This window comes from Boleophthalmus pectinirostris, unplaced genomic scaffold, assembly GCF_026225935.1.
Source record: "Boleophthalmus pectinirostris isolate CB_2022bp ecotype Guang Dong unplaced genomic scaffold, ASM2622593v1 HiC_scaffold_4, whole genome shotgun sequence".
Taxonomy (NCBI): Eukaryota; Metazoa; Chordata; class Actinopteri; order Gobiiformes; family Gobiidae; genus Boleophthalmus; species Boleophthalmus pectinirostris.
In genome coordinates this window covers 29,140,424-29,159,391 of record NW_026571353.1, presented here as the reverse complement: position 1 = coordinate 29,159,391, position 18,968 = coordinate 29,140,424, and the positions used below count along the sequence as shown (strand labels likewise).

Here is an 18,968-nt window from a genome sequence, read left to right as displayed (position 1 = left end):
GACCATGCTGAAAAGACATAAGACATACCTTTGTAAAAAAGAAAAAAAATGTGTTTGTTGGTGGTGGTGGTGTTTTTTTTTTTTGTTTTTGTTTTTTTTGTATAGTGTGGGCTTTTTTTAATGCTTTTTTGTTTTGTTTTGTTTTGTTTCTTTTATTTATTTTTTATTATTTTATTTATTTTTAGTTTATTTATTTATTTTAGTTTGTTTTAGTTAGGTTAGGAGTTTTAGGTATTTGTGTCTTATTTTCATGTTTATTATTATTGTATTGTTTCATGTTTTACTTTATTGTCCTTAATTTAAAAAAAAAAAAAAAAAAAAAAAACATAAAAAAAAAAAAAACATTTAAAAAAAAAAAAAATGTCACGTGCCATATTTTAGCAAAAAGTCAGGTTTTTTACTTACAGTCCCTGCACAGATTGATGTCACAATTACAATAAATAAATATGTTTTGATTCACCAGCAGTACATTACCACATAATTACATTACTACATAATAACGTTTATCTCTTAAACTTTATCTTTTGAGAACATTTACAAGGACAGTAAAATGTAAAAACTGGAGTAATCAGATAACCCAATAATCAGATTTTGGTTGGAGTTTTGTTTACATGCACAAAAGAAACATCATGTGTGTGTTACTCAGTGAAGTTAAAACTAAAAATAACTCTTTCAATCTTTAACACTGCCACTTTAATGTTTGTGTTTTGTATCTCATGAGTTTGCCCTCTTTTAGACTTCACTTTGATGAACTTTATTGATTATTGATTTGGACGCATATAATATAATAATAAAAAGCAAAATTATAAATTGTGATAATAAACTCAAACTAAGTCGCAAAATGTTTCTTCTGGTCAAAACACAGGTGTGAACGTCTAGAAAGATTACAAGGTTATGTTTATGAGATTGAAGTGTTTACATGTTAATTAGATAATCGGTTTACTAGAACTCAGATAACAATTTTTGGTGCGTAAATATATCCAGTGTTTGTGTTGTTAATGTGCAACAGAGAAGGCCCTCCCTGCTCCCTCCCCTTCTCTCTGCACGTTATTCTCCTGTATCCACGCTCCTCTATCCACACTGTGTACTTTTACCTGCCCTACTCTGATCTGAATATGAAGAAACAGCTCTGGTCCCTGGCCCGTCTGACCCTCCCGGCGCTGGGTTTCGCCCTGACCTCCGGCGGGGTGTGCCTGGCCTTCCTCCACGAGCTGATGGTGGTTCCGAGTTACATCATGATCGCGCTGGGCTTCGTGTGCATGATCAGTGGGGTGTTCTGGAGCGTGTTCCTCAGTCTGAAGAGCAAGATGTACCACAGAGGAGCTCCCAGGCCTCGGATACACGTCTTCACTATAGACAGGTGAGAGAAATACTTGTGTAACTCTTCTGACACCTGCTCGTCTTTATGGAAATGTTATATTTTCTCCTACACTGAAGAATGTTTTGCAGTGACAGAATAAGCTAATCTTTATTATTTACTGTTTTTATTGCACTAAAATACACTGAAACCATGCCTTCTTACTGTAAGTCCTAGTTTCCATAGATCTGACTTGTAACATGGGTTGTATGTTTGGCTGTATGTTCCACAGTACGGCATTAATCTTATTTTTCTATAATGTTTTATACTGTAGCTGTTTTTATTGCTCAAAAATACCATTCTTAAATTGTGAGCGAGTTGCCTCTCCACACACATTTAACTTGTAACATGGACATGCTTAATGCAACACTGTGGAACATTCTAGTAAAAGTATTTCAGTGGAGATAAGCAGGTGCAGACTGTCCTCCTGAAAAGTTACAAAGTGCACTTTTACTTTAATATTCTGGGAAAACCTCTATACACATACACACATGTTCAATCCATATAATTGTTGATAATACAACACCTTTGTCTCAGATATATTTTAATACATGCAATTACAGTAAATAACAGACGATATAAATATATTTACAAATATATTTATAAAAAATTATTATAAAATTATTTCAATTATTATTTCAATTATATATTTTGGGGAATTATTGAACATTAAATATGTTGAGAATACTGTGAATAAACAGAATGAGCAGATTTAACATAATAAACATAATAAAAATAATAATAATAAAGAATCTATGCAGCAGCAGGACTGGAAAAAAAGAAATTGTATTCTTTATGTGCTTGAGCTGAATTTCGCCACACGGAGCTAAAAACATTATTGTCATTGTAGCTGCATGTAACTTTTAACATGTATCTAATGTACACTAATGTTTCTGTTAATGAACAAATCACAGGTGTTTGCATTTTACAGTAAATCATATTGTAGGTTGAAAAAACACAGTCATATTTTATTAGTATTACAATGTATTTTTCAACATACAGTATGATTTACTGCGGTTTAATTACAGTGTATAAGAACATATAATAATTATTTCTAAATTCTTACACAGTAGTACCTGCTTTGTAACCAGTGGACCATGTGTTGTTTATTTGTTTTGTTTGTAGACCCAGATCTTTCCCTCCATCATACGAGGAATCCCAGAGCACCCAGCACTGCCGGCCCCTCGAGTCCCCCCCTGAGTCTCCCTCTCCTCTGGTGCGTCCCTCTGAGGTGGTGCTGACGGTGGCCCCTCCTCTCTACAGCCCCGACAGCTCTGAAGCCCCAGACTGCACCTGGAGCTGGGAGCCTCCGCCCCGATACAGCCAGGTGGTGCAATGTCCCACCCCGTGACACCGTGACCCCTGACCCCTGACAGGTGCAGCACAGAATATGTTCAGGGTCCAGTGATGGAGATCCTCAGGTCCAGAGGAGAGGCCCAGACCCTGGTCTTGGTGTGGACAGTACTGTAGAAAGACAGACTCTGATGCACTATTTTGGACAATGCATGTTACAGTTACTTTAGTTTTGTGACCATTTTCTACTATATATGTTTACATTTTGCTCACACAGACTTTGTTGAATGTTGTATTGTGTATTGTATGTCACTTTATTTAAAAAAAAAAATAAAAATCTGTTTAAATATAATAATGGTCTGTGTAATGCCTCAGTTCTCCAAGTATTTTGCAATGTAGGGGTTATTAGTAAATTAAATCTTAATTTAAATTAAGATTGTACTGTTGTCTGATCTTTGTTATAATGCTGTTTCCTCATCACAAACAGACTCTGCATATTTTAGAGTCCTACCACTACATGATATCACAAGGTGGCACAGAGCATTTTGATGTAGACAGACTACATGCAGACTATATGCAGGATTACTCAAAAGTGTGAATGAAACAAAACACAACGCCAGGTCTGTTTTCTGATGAGGTAACATTATAGCACAGTTTAAAGCTCACAAGAGTCAATGTTGCGTAATTATCTATCACACAACTTCTGCTGAAATTACCCAACACCATAATACACTTCATGTGTCATTTTTTTACATTTCATTAAAATAACTTTGGCATTCACTCAGGTCTGGGTATACAGGGGTGCAAAAGTGCGCACTGCAACCTCTTTTAAAATATTTGTGCTTTGTTTGAGAAGGGTAATATAATGTAATGGAAGAGAGTTGTCTTTGCACTCTTTTAAAACTCAGCTTGATCTGCACCCAGGCCTGCTTCTACTCACATAAAATCAATTTCATTTGGAAAAATATAGGCCTATAAATACCTACCCATAATAATGCCAGTGGTAAATATATATATATGGTTTAACATGGCAGGCTGCGAGAGAAACTGAGAAAAACTATGTCTGAGCTCGAGGAAGGAATCCCTCTGCCCAAAATGCAATGCAGTCAGTTTACAGAAAGAGAGCACATGTTTCTAGAAGTTTAAATATTCATTTCAGAGAATAAATCTGTTGTCATATATTTTCTGGAAATCACTGGAATTGCCACAACAACATTAGATAAATGAAATAGCATTGCTCAGACTTACTTGACTCCCGAAAGCCTCACAAAAGTTTTAAAGGACCCATATTATGTCTCAGTTCTCCGCCTTGGTTCCGTAGGTTATTTTGTGTTATTTTATTATATTTTACACTGTGTTTTTAATCTCTATTGAGCGGTAGAGATTAAAAACATGGTAAAAAGTAGCTGTTAACTCAAAAACTACCACTACATGACATGATTTTGAGCTTTTGAGTTGTAGACTTACTCAAAAATGTGTGAATGAAACAAAACACAACTCTAGATATGTTTTTGAGGAGGCTTAAAGCTCACAAGAGTAAATTTTATGTAATATAGGACATTTAAAATAAGTTTTAAAATGTTAAATGTTTCTAAATTTAGCATAATTGTATGTATCTTTGTAGTTCTGCAGCCCAGGCTTTGTAAGAGGCCTGTACAAGTGCCCTCCCTCTCTCCATGATAAAGTCCACAGTTCCCACACTTTACTGCTGCTGTGCTCAGCCTGATCCTCCTGAAAACATCCGACTATGACTTCACGTCCCATAAAGGCAAATGATTACAGAGACAAGTGCAAAATTATGTAGTGTTTGTCAAGAGCGAAAACTACTAGTGTTTCAGTGGTTATCTAAATTCAATTAAAAGTACTTATTGATAAACCTATATAAATTTTCACTCACAGATGAAGTTAATTAGAATTTAAAGGCTCTATTTTACACAAAGCTGATGTAAAAATGTTGTTATCTCATCAAAAATATACCTGGAGTTGTGTTTTGTTTCATTCACACTCATTCATTGTGTTAGTTTTCAAGTGAACAGCTACATTTTACCTTTAGTTCAGTAGAGACTGGTCTGAAATGATCCAAATTATTCAAGTTCTTTTCAGTTCGAGAGAAGAGCTCAGCCTAAAAATGCAGAGTTTGTGTGTGCTGAACATGTGTGAATGAAACAAAACACAAATCCAGGCACGTTTGGGATCAGAAAAAAAAACATTATAACAGACACAAGAAAATATGGGTCCTTTAAAATACAAGGATATATTAGTATTACTATAAAAATATGACCATAGCTTGGTTTACTTTATTGATATTCGTATTAGTCCCCGAAGTCAGACTGTTAAACCAGAATATGGACCTGTGTGAAAAGTCTATCACATCAAAATATAAAGCTTAGTTCACTAGCAACAACGACATAGAGCGAAGAAGAAGTCGAGTTAGACCAGGGGTGTCAAACTCATTTTGTTCCGGGGGCCGTATCCAACCAACTTTGATCCCAAAGGGGCCGGATCAGAAAACTCATGGCATATAAACCCCAAAAATAACAATAAGTTCAAATATTTGTGCAGAGAAACACAAATCTATTACAGAAATCATTTTTTAAATTGATGAACTCTTTCTTATTATAATATTATAATATTATGAACAACCTGAAACTTTAAGAAAAATACAATTTCAGCACAAAGTTTTAACATGAACTTGTATGCAAACAGGAATAAGTCAATTTTTGTTGTAAAATCCTGCACTCGGCTCCACTTTTCTTATTTTGGACATTTTTCTGATGAGGGTGTCACGGTCAACAGTCAAAACGATCGTCCTTTAAGAGCGTTTGGAAAGAGACAAGTCTTCATTTGTGCTGCTCTGGTGGGAGGGGCCACGTACAGCGACTCTGCTCTAGTGGGAGGGGCCACGTACAGAGGCTCTGCTCTAGTGGGAGGGGCCACGTACAGAGGCTCTGCTCTGGTGGGAGGGGCCACGTACAGAGGCTCTGGAGACGCTGCTATGCTAAGCGACGTAGAAAATTACCAATATTTTAATAGAAAATATAATTAAAATATTTTAGTAGAAAATCACCCAAGGGCCACATTAAAGGTCTTGGAGGGCCGGATCTGGCCCCCGGGCCTTATGTTTGACACCTGTGAGTTAGACAAACTGGGATGATGGGAAAGACTGCTACAAATAGAGAAATTAGAGGCGTGGTGGAAATGAGTTGTGGTTCGCTGGGGAGGAGGAGAAGGTAGTTGAGGCGTGGTCCTGCATCTTAATTCATCATATTAACTATACATATTGAAGTTTTCAAAAAATACTGATGTTTTTGTTTTGGGGTGTGACACTAACTGTAGGTGCTGCTCTGTCTGAAGCTCTCTGAACTAATGGACTAATGTGTGTGGTCAACTTTACTAAAATGCAGAAGTACTAATATCAGTCAATTACCTGGATATTAACTACGGATGTAACGATATTCAAATCTCTCGATACGATATCATCACGATATGCATCTCACAGTATGATATTTATTGTGATATTTTGGAGACACTGATTTGTTTTGCTTTTAAAATATCTTGACAAGATTTTGGTGTGAATCATTGCCGTCATAATCCCAAGAATTCAAGTAAAAAACATATTTCTTCATGTTGCCTGCGCTGAAATGAATCATGGGATATGTAGTTCCCGATGTTTAGATGTTGCTTCTATAAAACCGTGTTTTTAAGCAAAGGAACTTGTAATTCGATATATTCAATGTTCCCACTCTTTTTCATGGACAAAATTTCAAAACTTTTCCATGACTTTACAGCACCTTCATGTGTAGAATTGATCCAACTTTTAGGGCTAAATATGAAATGTTAACCCTTTCCACTCACCTTATGGTTTGGTTTTATAGTTTTTTAACATTCAAAATACTGTCAGTGCATTTATTGTCGTCTTTTTTAAACAAAAGGCGATTACGTTCAGAAATAATCATAATAGCCTAATGATAACTTAACAGAACGATGTAGTTGCGTGAAAAAAATACTAAAATGTCTTCACTGAATTTACAAAATTTCATGATTATTAATTTCACTATTTTAAATTTCCATGACATTTTCAGGATTTCCATGACCGTGGGAACCCTTTGTATTGTGAAAGCCCACGATATTATTGTGAGACTTTTGACGATACAATATTATGATATTTTGGTTATTGTTACATCCCTAGTATTAACGATTATGGTTCATTATTAGGGGTGTAACAATATCATCTCAGTCTCACCATACGATATCGTCACGGTGTGAACCTCATGGTACGATATTTATTGCGATATCGTGGGAAAGCTCACGATATGATGGGGAGGCTCATGATTAGGGGTGTAACAATTTCCAAATCTCTCTGTTTTCACAATATGCATCTCACGGTATGATATTTATTGCAATATTTTGTGGAGGCAAACAAAACTGTTAATACACTAAGACTAAGAAGCACTTAGAACTTGTAGTCTGCACTGAAATGGAGCAAAGGATCATGGTCTATGTAGTTCCCCCTGTCTTTTTCTTACCTATTGTTGCACCATAACTCTTAATTTAAGCAAAGAGACTCGTAATTCGATATATTGTGATGGTCCATGATATTATTGTGAGAACTTTGACGATACGATATCACAATATTTCAGTTATTGTCACATCCCTAGTTATTAATTATGCACAATTACAAAAGATTTCAATTAGAAAAAATCATTAGGCACAACCATCATTGACCTATTGTGTGTGCATTGGGGTTTATTAAATGTATTAAGACATTTTGCGTGTACCTTTTAGTGATGCAAATTTGAAGCTCTGTAGTTTGAGTTGCTTTGACTTGTGCACCTTTGTGACGTGGAGCCCTTCTTGTTGCTGCACACATTCTTCACTGGGGCAGAGCGTGACATTATAAAGAGTTGAATGGGGCAATAATGTGTAATGGCTGACAGATAAAGAGAGTGAATACATCCAGGAGGATATCCACTGCACATTATACTGCCCTGTTAATGACACAATCTCAACTTTATGAGATCTGAGCCCATGCAGTAAAGATCTGGGCACTATCTGAAGTCTACAGCTACAGGCACAACCATCGGGCCTGAAACAAGAAGTGTCAGTGATTTCTACCATCATGGCTGTTTATTTTTGTGTTTGTGTAAAGGATCCATGTTACACTCTTCCAATCTATGTTATGTTTTTTTCCTTATCAAAATTATATCTGAAATTGTGTTTTGTTTCATTCACACGTTTAACACACACTTCTTCTCAAACAGAAAACACCATGTGGTAATACAGGAAGTGCTCCACTGTGTTTCAAACTCCATATAATGTCACTATAATCATAACTTCCGCCCTGAAATTGTCAATCTCTACTGAACAAAAGGTAAAAGGCAGCTGTTAACTTGAAAACTCCCAGTACATGTTACTTGTTTGAGGAGGTCTAATATGGCTTAAAGGGACAGTCCGGAATATTGGACATAGGGCCTCATTTCCTAGAGAGCCAGAGAGTTGAAGATGTGTGGAGACACTTTTTTAATTATTCCATCCAGTCCTTGTATTTGCAGAGGTCGCTGGTGCTAGGCTAGTGCATGTCAATGGCCATAGTTAGCCTGCCACTAAAAAGTCTTACCCACTCCACAAAACACTCAAAGCAAAGCTATTAATAGGCCAAACTATCAGTGTAAATGTCTGTGTTGATAGAATAACTTTAGAATTAAAATCAGCGTTGCATTTGAAGGATTTATGTCTGAGCAGCAGCAGTGAGTTGTACTTCCTGATAGAAAGCTTGACAGCGGCGGACTGATATATGAGAAAATAGTCCCTCAACATGCAGTGATTGATGTGATGCGAGGTTAGTTTTATTTCAAACATTTATCTATCAACACAGACATTTACATCAACAGTCTGGCGTAATAAAAGATTTGCTTTGGGTGTTTTGTGAAGTGGGCAAGACTGTTTTTAGTGACAGGATAACTATGGCCATTGACATGTGCTAGCCTAGCACCAGCGACCTCTGCAAATACAAGGACTGGATGGAATATTTTTAAAAGTGTCTCCACATGTCTCCAACATTCTGGATCACTAGGAAATGAGGTCCTATGTCCAAAATTCCAGACCGTCCCTTTAAGAGTCAGCTTTGCTTTTCTAGTGAAGGGTCCGCCTCATACTTGTCTCCATAGTCTAAAATGCTCTCATAAAGCTGAATTAAAGCAGCATTAATTGCCATATACTGGGGACAAATTTATCATAAAGAACCCACTTTTAGTCAAAGGATATGGCAACCCAAAGTGAGAAGCTCTGTCTGCATTGTGATTGGATAATTATTGTCAGAACCAAAACAAAAAATGTAAACATACAGTTCGATACAGAGTAAAATGTTGAAAGGCGTTAACTCATATCTGAAGAATCCTACAAACTGTATATTCCACTTTTAAATACTTTCAAAATCACAAAATGTTGAAGTATCCAATGCACACTCACATTTTTATTACGAGTGAAAGAGGGAATACATTGCAGACTAAAATCTCCTACACGAATGATTAAAGCGATATAACGTAGATACCCTTCGTTCACACATAAAAAACGACTCTTCAGCTGTTGTTTTTTTTTTTTTTTACATTTGTTCTTTAAAATGAAAACACAAAATATACAGTGACACATGTGAGAGCAGAGTTCAAACGTTATGACAGGTGAACAAAGTGAAAATGGCTGCACATAGACTTTGAAATATTGCAATTAAACAGCGTGTCAACCATTACATGACATAACATATTGAAAGAGCTAAAACGTATTAATTCATGACCAGGAAAATTACTTTTTTCTGTATTTTTCAGTGTGTTCAGTGAGTATTAGGAGAAGTGGTGGATGATATTGACAAAACTGTATATATATTTCTTTAGTTTCAATGTTCAATACTGCAAAAATATACATTAACTCTAAAATAGAGATGTAACGATATCCAAATCTCTCAGTACGATATTATCACGATATACATCTCAGGGTATGATATTTATTGTGAAATTTTGGAGAGATAGGATACTTTTTAGCTTTTAAAATACCCTGACTAAATTTTGGTGTGAATTATTACTGTCACAATCCCAAGAATTCAAGTAAAAAACATATACTTCATGTTGTCTGTACTGAAATGAATCATGGGATATGCAGTTCCTGATGTTTATTCGCTATAGACCTTTTTCAGAACAGCTGGAACTCCTGGTTAATGCTTTTCTACGGCAAAATATCTGTGGAAATGTCTTGCGTATTTTCCACCAGCTTCATAAATCTGCCCCATCACCAAATCTTCATTCAAGAAGGTTGAATTTATCCACAACTATCAAGGTAAGAAAGACGAAAACGTAAAGGTGAAAAATGACGGCGCATTAGTGAACTACTCCTGAGCAAAACTAATGTTACGGTCATGAATAAAACAGAAGTAATTCATTAATAAGTGACTTGTGAACTCAGACTGATTTTAGAATTAAAATTAAAAATAGATTTCATGATGTCGATATTAGCATAGACAGAGATTTGTGCAGTTTAAATGCTACGGATGTTCACAGATTACATGACGAGCATTTAAACTACACAAATCTCTGTCTATGTGAATATCTACATCATGAAATCAATTTTTAATTTCAACTCTAAAATCAGTCAGAGTTAACAAGTTACTTATGGTTTATTCATGACCATAATGTTAGTTTTGCTCAGAAGTAGTTCACTAATGCGTCATTGTTGTTCGCGCTTTATATTTTCATCTTTCTTACCTTGATAGTTGTGGATAAATTCTTCATGGACAGAATATGTCCTTGGTCGACCTTGTTGGATGAAGATTTGGTGATGGGGCAGATTTATGAAGCTGGTGGAAAATACACGAGACATTTCCACAGATATTTTGCCACAGAAAAGCATTAACCGGAAGTGACGTTTACCCAACACTGCGACATTTCCGGCCATTGTGAAAAAAGTCCATTTCTACTATAAAACAATGTATTTAAGCAAAGAAACCTGTAATTCAATATATTGTGACAGCCCAGGATATTATTGTGAGACTTGACAATACGATATCACGATATTTCAGTTATTGTTACATCCCTACTCTAAAATAAATTGTGAAAATTCACTTTATTATCCTTTAGCCATAGTAACTAAGCGTTCAAAAATACATATTTAATCTGAACCAGGTTTGAATGGACAAAAGTGCTCAAAATTGCGGCTACACACAGAAAAATGAGAACTAATAATAGTTATACCCATGTTTGAAGGATTACACTACAACATTTCTGTTCTTTTGATTTTTCAGCAACACTTTTTGCACCGTTTCATTTTATAGACGATATACAAATATTCAAAATTTGCATATTTTCAAAACATGACATGGCTTTTTGCAGTGCGGTGACCTTAGTGGCTGTTACCTGTTAGCTGAATGTAAATAAAGCAAAACTGTAAAATGTTCATAGTAAGTACATAGTTGTGCCCGGTACTGCAGATGCTAGTGCTAATGCTAACGCTAATGCTAATGCTAGTGGAGCTGGTGGTTCATGTGATCACGTTGGGGCCCCGGCGTCCAGTCCGTTCGTGAATATTGGAGATTTTTAGAGCGATGGCGATAAGAGGCCCCAGCACCACCTGAAGGAAACAACAAAAATATTCTCAATACACTCGTGTCCGTTAAGATAACTTAGGGCTGACGAGGAGAAAATTCAGTTTGTCGACTGGACAAAAGTTAGTTTTGGTTGAAGACGTTTCGCAGCTCATCCAAGCTGCTTCTTCAGTTCTGGTCAGAATGCTGCTGGACACTTCCTTATATCTCTCTGCAGGGAGGAGCTAACGAACTACTCTGAAACTAAGGCTATGTTCAGACTGCAGGGCTTAACGCTCAATTCGGATTTTTTTGTGAAATCCGATGTTTTTGCGAGGTCGTTCACATTTCCAATTAAATGCGACTTGTGTGTGTCTCCAGTGTGAACATTAAACGGCCCAAAAGTGTCCCGCATGTGCACTGGAGACACGATGACGTCAACAACAGCGAGCGTGCTCTGTGTTTACGGAAGTTATCCAAACATGGACATGAGCATTGAGCACCTCCCGATTTTAAAGTTCCTCTTGTACTGGAGCCAGAACATGAACAACTTACTTGTTTTAAAGAGGAGATTGAGAAGGAGAAGGACGAGGGTTTTGGTCGTGGTGTTTTGTGGGGCAGTGGCAGCAACGTCCGTAGAAAGGAACGTGTGGATGTGGAGACGTAGCCAAGAGTGGTGAGTGGTGATGTGCTTCGCTTCAGTGACACGGAGTTCATTAACAATTTTCATCTACTTCAGCGCAGAATAGTGACATGTGTGGCTTGTTGATAACGTGTAGGTCGGATGAATGCACTTTGGTCCTTCAGACTGAAGTCGCATGTCAAAAGATCTGATATGTATCGGTTTTAAGAGCACAGATCCAAGTGGCCTGGGTCGCATTTGAAAAAATTGGATCTGTGTCATTCAGACTGTCATTAAAAGATCAGATACAGGAGCATAGAGGCCAAAAAATCGGATTTGAGTCACTTCAGGCTGCAGTCTGAACATAGTCTAACACACCTACTTGTTTACAGTTTCTGTTTGTTAGTTAGGCCTATTGACCTGTACTGGAGAGCCACAATGGACCTCAGTCTGCTGTACATCTCCACTTGAAAGCCATTTGAGGACAGCGAAGTACAGATTTTAGCCAGAGAAAAGATTTGGTTTGAGAGGGGAGTGAAAGAAGACATTTTTGTTAAGAAAGAAAATCCTTCTCTAAACAGAAATGGAGGCCTCAGACACCATCTATCTCCTATTTACAACATCCTCAACCCTAAATCAAAACAAACAAGAGAACAACAGATGTAGCCAGGTCAGGTCCAGAGGTGTGGAAGCTCCGTTATGGCCCTGAACTGTTATGCTAATTAGACCCCACACCCTGCACAGGTCAATAGGCCGAACTAACAAACAGAAACTGTAAACAAGTAGTTGTGTTAGTTTCAGTTAGTGAGCTCCTCCCTTCAGGCAGATATAAGGAAGTGTCCAGCAGCATTCTGACCAGAACTGAAGAAGCAGCTTTGGATGAGCTGCAAAACATCTTCAACCAAATTAACTTTTGTCCAGTCTCCTCGCCATGGATTCTACCTAGACGACTGAGGGATTCTTCACACTAACTTTGGGCTGTACAATTATAATTTTACTCATATTTTTATTAGTTTATGTAGTATATTTTATGTTTAATTGATATTACACTATTTTCTGATCTGTTAAAGCTTTGTTTGATCATCAGAAACATACAGTACCTGGAGTTGTGTTTTGTTTCATTCACGTTTAACACACAAATCCTGCTTATTTAGGCTTCGGAATTCTTCTCTCAAACCGAAAATACTCTGTTCCACCTTGTGATGTCATGAGGTAATACGAGAAAAGCTGTACTAAGTTTTCCATACACCTTCACTAGAATTATTTGGATGATTTCAGCCCTGGAATTCGGGGACGGACTGGCAATCCGTACATTCTGGAGAAGGCCAGAATGGCGGTCCAGCTGTAGGACCGTTTGATTAAAGCGGAGCGCACCCGCGATCCCTGCTCCCGGTCCTCAGTTTTTCCGTGGGTAAATCCAGGGCCGTTTTTTTGGTCCCAGTCCGCCTCTGCTGGAATTGCTCAACTGAACAAAAGGTGAAAGACAGATGTAAACTTTAACTAATGTTTTATGACAAGCGCTTTGTGTTGCATTTTTGTATGAAAAGCGCTGTATGAATAAAGTTTGATTGATTGATTGATTGATTGACGTCACAATATGGAACAGAGCATTTTGAGCTTTGGAGACGCAGAGAAACTAATAATAAAGGATTAGTCATGTGTGAATGAAACAAAACACAACTCTAAGTATGTTTTTGAGGTGGTAACAACATTATAACATGGCTTAAACCTCACAAGAGTCAATTTTGCGTAATATAGGAGCTTTAAAGATGCACTGTCAGTTTTTTGGTGAGTGGGTGTGACCTGCTTGTCTCCATGAAGCTGTTACTGCTTTGTCATGAATGTTCCACATATCTTGCATTTACTCAATTACAGGTGCACTGCCTTCATGGATTCTTACTGTGAGTGAAACCTCCTCCCCGCAGATCTGACCTGTAACTTCTTGGCCTGGAGAAGTTTAATACCATACATACTATCCCTACGGACACAAGCAGACCACCAGAAAAGTTACATGATACAACTTTCAGTCATATTAATGGGGTTTTAATTGTGATTTTCTGCTCTTTCTCAAAACCTCTCATCTAATCTACAATGGATTTAAAAAAGAAATGATCTAGAATTCTCTTATCCAGGCTAACTACATAAATAATATCTTAAAATAATCATAATTTCACCAAAGATGTTAATTTCGTCCTGTACTCTGACTTCTTGGGTTTCTTTTTTTGATTTCAGTTCTGACCCAAATAGGTTTTTTTCCTGTCTTGTTTTCTTCCTACGCTTCTGTAAACACTGGACATGAACAAAGTTGAGCTATAAAGATAAGATCATTTAAAGAGATGTGAGCCGAGCTATCCTGGTTCATGTATGAGTTAACAGCCAAATGAAGAGTTTTACAGAGCAGTGGCCAAGTCCTGTTTTTCTATAATAGTTCACTCATAAACAAACACACTGTACTGTGGACATACTGACCTGAAACATTTCATTTTAGATTAACAATTATCTGAAATGAGAATACATCTTAAAAGGTCTATATTACACAGTTTTTTTTATCTATTTTATAATGTTTTCCTATCACAAACAGACCTGGAGTTGTGTTTTAGGCTGAGTTCTTCTCGCAAACAAACAAAAAAAAAACCTCAGTTCTACCTTGTGATGTCATGTGGTAATACAGGAAGTGCTCCATTGTGCTTTTAAACTCCATACGCCGTCACTAGAATCATTTGGATAAAGGAATAAAGGTGAATGGTAGTTATTAACCTGAAAACTACCACTACGTGACATCAAAAAAGTGGAGCATTTTGAGCTCTGGAGATGTAGACAGATAATTAAAATAATAATAAAGGAAAAATTCAAATATACTGTATGCGAATGAAACAAAACACAACTCCAAATATGTTTTTGAGAAGGTAACAATATTCTAACATGGCTTAAAGATCTCAAGAGACAATTTTGTGTAATATAAGACTTTTAAAACATGCATGTAGTACGTTTTTAGGTTCTTTTTTCAGACCAAGAGTTTGTTTTCATACCTGACAGTTTTTGACTTCCTCAGAGTGGTCACGTGATGTTGCCGTAACGTGTCCGGTCAGCTGATTTATACAGGTTTTGGCGCAGATTGGCTATTTTTTTCATCCTCAGCCACATCACAAAACTCATCATCCGTCCGCTATCCATGTGCACCCACGGCTTTTGACCAATTTTCAACACCGCGCCCGTAGAGTTTTTTATTTGAGAGGTTAAGGGCGAAGTATAGTTCTGCGTCGACTCAATGCACACTGCTGTTGTCGCCGTTGTTTTTGATTTATGGATCTGCGTCGAGGTCTATTCGCCGCCAAGTAATTCACCGCCACAACAATAGGAGGCAAGGATATATGTCCATTTATATATACAGTCTATGCGTATGACCTGCAGACGGACAATCATTCTCTGAAAAGTTTAACATGAACCATCTCCAACACGATAAAACACAAAACAGACTCAGCATTAGCGGATACCACTGGCTGTAACCGGCATCCGTGCATCTCTACTTCGTACCGGTGGAGGCAGGATGACAGTGCCATCTGCAGTCCCACTTCCTCAGGACAGTATCCGAAGTGTGTGTGAGAAAAAAAGCCCCCTCGTCCCGGTTTATAGTCCCATGGGCACGTTTCCGCATTTTGATTTTTAATCCAGTGACGATGTTTCTTTTCCTCTGTCCCAATTATGTTTTCTCCCAGTCCATAATGTGGTTGAGTTGTTCCTGTTCTGCTTTGTGTTTTGTTGCTCGTGTGCACACCTTCGGGATGAGTTTTTTTTTTTTTTTTTTACTCTCACACACCTGGGATACTGTCCTGAGGAAGTCAGACTGCAGATGGCGCTGTCGTCCTGCTTCCACCGGTAGGAAGACAGCGCCAAAACCTGTTCAAATCAGATGACCGGACATGTCACAGCAACATCACGTGACCACTCTGAGAAGGTATGAAAACAAACTCTTGGTCTGAAAAAAGAACCTAATAACATAAATTAAGAAGAAAATCGGAAGACCAGCTGAATCTCACTGAACTATGCATGTGGTACAATGAGACAAAAATGTATCTGTGGAGATAAATTAGTAAAATGTTTTCTAAAATCAGAACTGTGTGATGAATGCTTCTTGGCTGTCCTCGGATGATCCACCCTGCTTCACTTTACATGGAGATAGAGGACAGAGTTCAATACTGTGAAACACTGTTGGCAAAGCAGTAACATCGCCATGGAGACAATAACATTGCATATCCCTCACCAGAAAGGTTACGCAGTGAACTTTTCAAAGCACAAGAGCTACTTACAGTTACTTCTTCACTGTACCTGTGTCTCGCGGCTGTGTCTCTCGGGGTCCCGCTCAAAACTCTCGGCGTAAATACGGATAATGGCACCACAACCTCCGCCGCTCCCGCTCATCCGGAAAACCAACCGGGAAGACTCACTGAAGATGATCCTCAGACCCTGGACACATCACAACAAAGACAAATCTGAGTCCACTGATCTAATATTTATGGACGGCAAGAGTGCGGAGAGAAGCAATCACATGGCAGTGACAGAATGAGGTGACAGTCATTCTTTTCAAATTTGCAATACGATTTTTTTTTTTTTGTGTTTCTTCATATATGGCACAATACATATATGCATAGATTTACTTTTTTTTTTTTACATAAAATTAATCAATATAAGAATACATGAAAATAAATAATAACAACAACAACAATAATAATGATGATAATAATAATAATAATTCTAATAATAATAATTCTACTACTAATAATAAATCTACTACTACTACTACTACTATTAATACTACTCCTACTACTACTACTAATAATAATAATAATAAAGAAAAGTAATTAATTATTATAATTAATTTAGTCTAGTTTAATTTATAATTAATATTTTATATTAAGTAATTATTATAAAAATCAATAACAAAAATGAAGAAAAAAAATTAATAAAAAAACTTCTGAATAAACTAAATAAATAATAATAAATAAAAAAATTCAGTGAATAAATATATAAATATCAATAAATAAATAAATAATGAAAACTTAAAAATTTGCAGTAACATGTAATAACCACTAGAGGTCACCATTCTTCTACAAAAACCTTGAACTTCAGCCCTGTCCATACATGGGTTTCAGAATAATGAAAAAAATTTGCACTATTACTACAACAATTAACAATTTAAACCACATGAATAAATGAACTTGGTAAAATATAAAACTCAGCGGAACATTTTTTTCATCCTCATTATATTTACCTTTTACAACATGTGTATCAGTGATGCTTAAATGTGTATTATTACATCAGTGTCTCTTTCTTTTAGAAGTGAACTTGACTCAACTCCTACCCTGATATCTCTGCACAATAAAACTGGAATAACATGAGGTTTGTAAACAGGAGTTTGCATGTGCCTGGGTGAGTGGTACTGAGAGCCTCTGTCTGACAGGGACCAGATAAGACTAAAATAATGGAGATGAACCCGACTGTGGGGAATTCCAACGCTCCTCTGCCCTTCCTCTGAAAACACAACAGGAAATACAGTATGTTTTTGATCAGTTTTATTCTTTAAGCAGGGGGTACTTTTACTTCTATTGGGTATTAACTAACACGCAACATATTTAGATCACCATGTTGCTTTTTATTGTTTTCAAAATGCTCAAAAATCAGTCCGCTTTCTATCACAACACAACACATCGCATAAGGTTTGTGAAGTCGTAGTGCGTCATGCTTTTGTATATTTATGGACAATTCTAATGTGGGAACAAGGGTGACGTCGGCTTGTGGCCTGAGCAAAGGACAAACCTTACAGCTAACCGTAAATAGTGTTCGAATAATAGACGGTATATATATAAATGGACCTAGATAACCCTCTAGCCACAGAGTTACAAATAGGAAGTGACTATGGGCGCGAGATTGGACCTGGCTCTCATTGACTTAACAATGGAATAGTGTCGCCTCTCTCTCTGTGACTGCTGCTGGGAGCCTCGCCATGTTGGTATTAACCCGCTCTACGTGATCCTGGGGTTTTTATTTCACTATTTTGTCCGTAAATAAATTCCTATTCCTAATATGGAACTCAGTGGTGGAAGGCAACAAAGTAAAAGTAGTAAAGTTCAGTACTTAAGTCAAATATGTTGCTATTCATACTTTAGTTAGTAGATTTTAAAATGGATGCATTTTACTTTTGAGAGCAGATACCTGTACTTTCTACTTCACTATTTTTTTTTAAACATTTGTAGTTTGAGCAAACACAAATATACAAACAAAAACAGCTAAGAAAAAAATATTAAATCACTTCTTTCTGTTGAACAAATTCCCTTATGGCCCTGTTATGAGCTGTATGACAGTTGTAGTACATCCAGAACGCTGCAGCTCGGGTCCTAACTCGAACTAGGAAGTACGAGCACATAAGTCCTGTGCTCAGGTCTCTGCACTGGCTTCCTGTGGCTCAGAGAATAGACTTTAAAGCAGCTCTGCTTGTGTACAAGTCTCTCCGAGCACTTTGGCCGAGCACCAAAGTCCATCTGTGACATGTTAGTGTCATATGAACCATCTCGCACTCTGAGGACCTCAGGGACCGGCCTCCTGCTGGTGCCCAGAGTCTGGACTAAACAAGGGGAGTCAGAGTTTCAGGTTCATGCAGCTAAAACCTGGAACAGTCTTAGTGAACATGTGAGACAGACTCTTCTGTGACGCTGTTTAAATCCAGGCTCAAAACATTTCTGTTTAACTGTGCATATAACTGAAAGGTTTTCATTCCGCACTCTTCTCTCCAATTTATGTCTCTCTTTTTAAATTTTAATCTTTATGATTATTTATGTTTTGATTTGTTTTTATTATGATTTTAATGTATTTCTTATTCTGTAAAGCACTTTGAATTATTTTGTGTACGAATTGTGCTATACAAATAAACTTGCCTTGCCTTGCCACACCTTGACAAATGCCAACGTACCAAAATGTCCCTAAAACGCTGGATGGCAAAACTCTGAACTAGTGCTGTTCTTTTGTTGTTGTTGTTTTCAATTTTGGACATTTACATGACGTATTAGTAACTTATATAGAATGTTTTGATAACTTACATTAAACTTATACCAACTAATGCTTCGCGTGTTGCCAGC

General features: G+C 37.1%; 2 protein-coding genes across 2 annotated transcripts in view; one reads left to right on the top strand and one right to left on the bottom strand.

Moving 5' to 3' along the window:
• The first annotated feature begins 1,115 nt into the window (after positions 1 to 1,115).
• On the top strand, positions 1,116 to 2,708 carry LOC110167033 (transmembrane protein 252). Its single transcript, XM_020932331.1, has 2 exons — positions 1,116 to 1,360; positions 2,483 to 2,708. Exons 1-2 carry the CDS (start codon positions 1,116 to 1,118, stop codon positions 2,706 to 2,708), a joined length of 471 nt encoding a protein of 156 aa, XP_020787990.1.
• Positions 2,709 to 10,387: 7,679 nt separating this feature from the next.
• The window catches only part of pgm5 (phosphoglucomutase 5), a 74,415-nt gene continuing 65,834 nt past the window's right edge, over positions 10,388 to 18,968 (bottom strand). Inside the window, exons 10-11 of the mRNA XM_020932322.2 lie at positions 16,165 to 16,302; positions 10,388 to 11,263 (exon numbers count right to left, since the gene is read on the bottom strand). Of these exons, the coding sequence (XP_020787981.1) occupies positions 11,174 to 11,263; positions 16,165 to 16,302 (228 nt within the window). The 3' untranslated portion in view covers positions 10,388 to 11,173. The remainder of the gene's footprint in view (positions 11,264 to 16,164; positions 16,303 to 18,968) is intronic.

Coding starts and splice junctions, on each gene's coding strand:
- LOC110167033 (XM_020932331.1), top strand. CDS start 1,116: ATGAAGAAACAGCTCTGGTCCCTGGCCCGTCTGACCCTCCCGGCGCTG. Junction 1,361..2,482: donor CACGTCTTCACTATAGACAG/GTGAGAGAAATA, acceptor TTTTGTTTGTAG/ACCCAGATCTTTCCCTCCAT.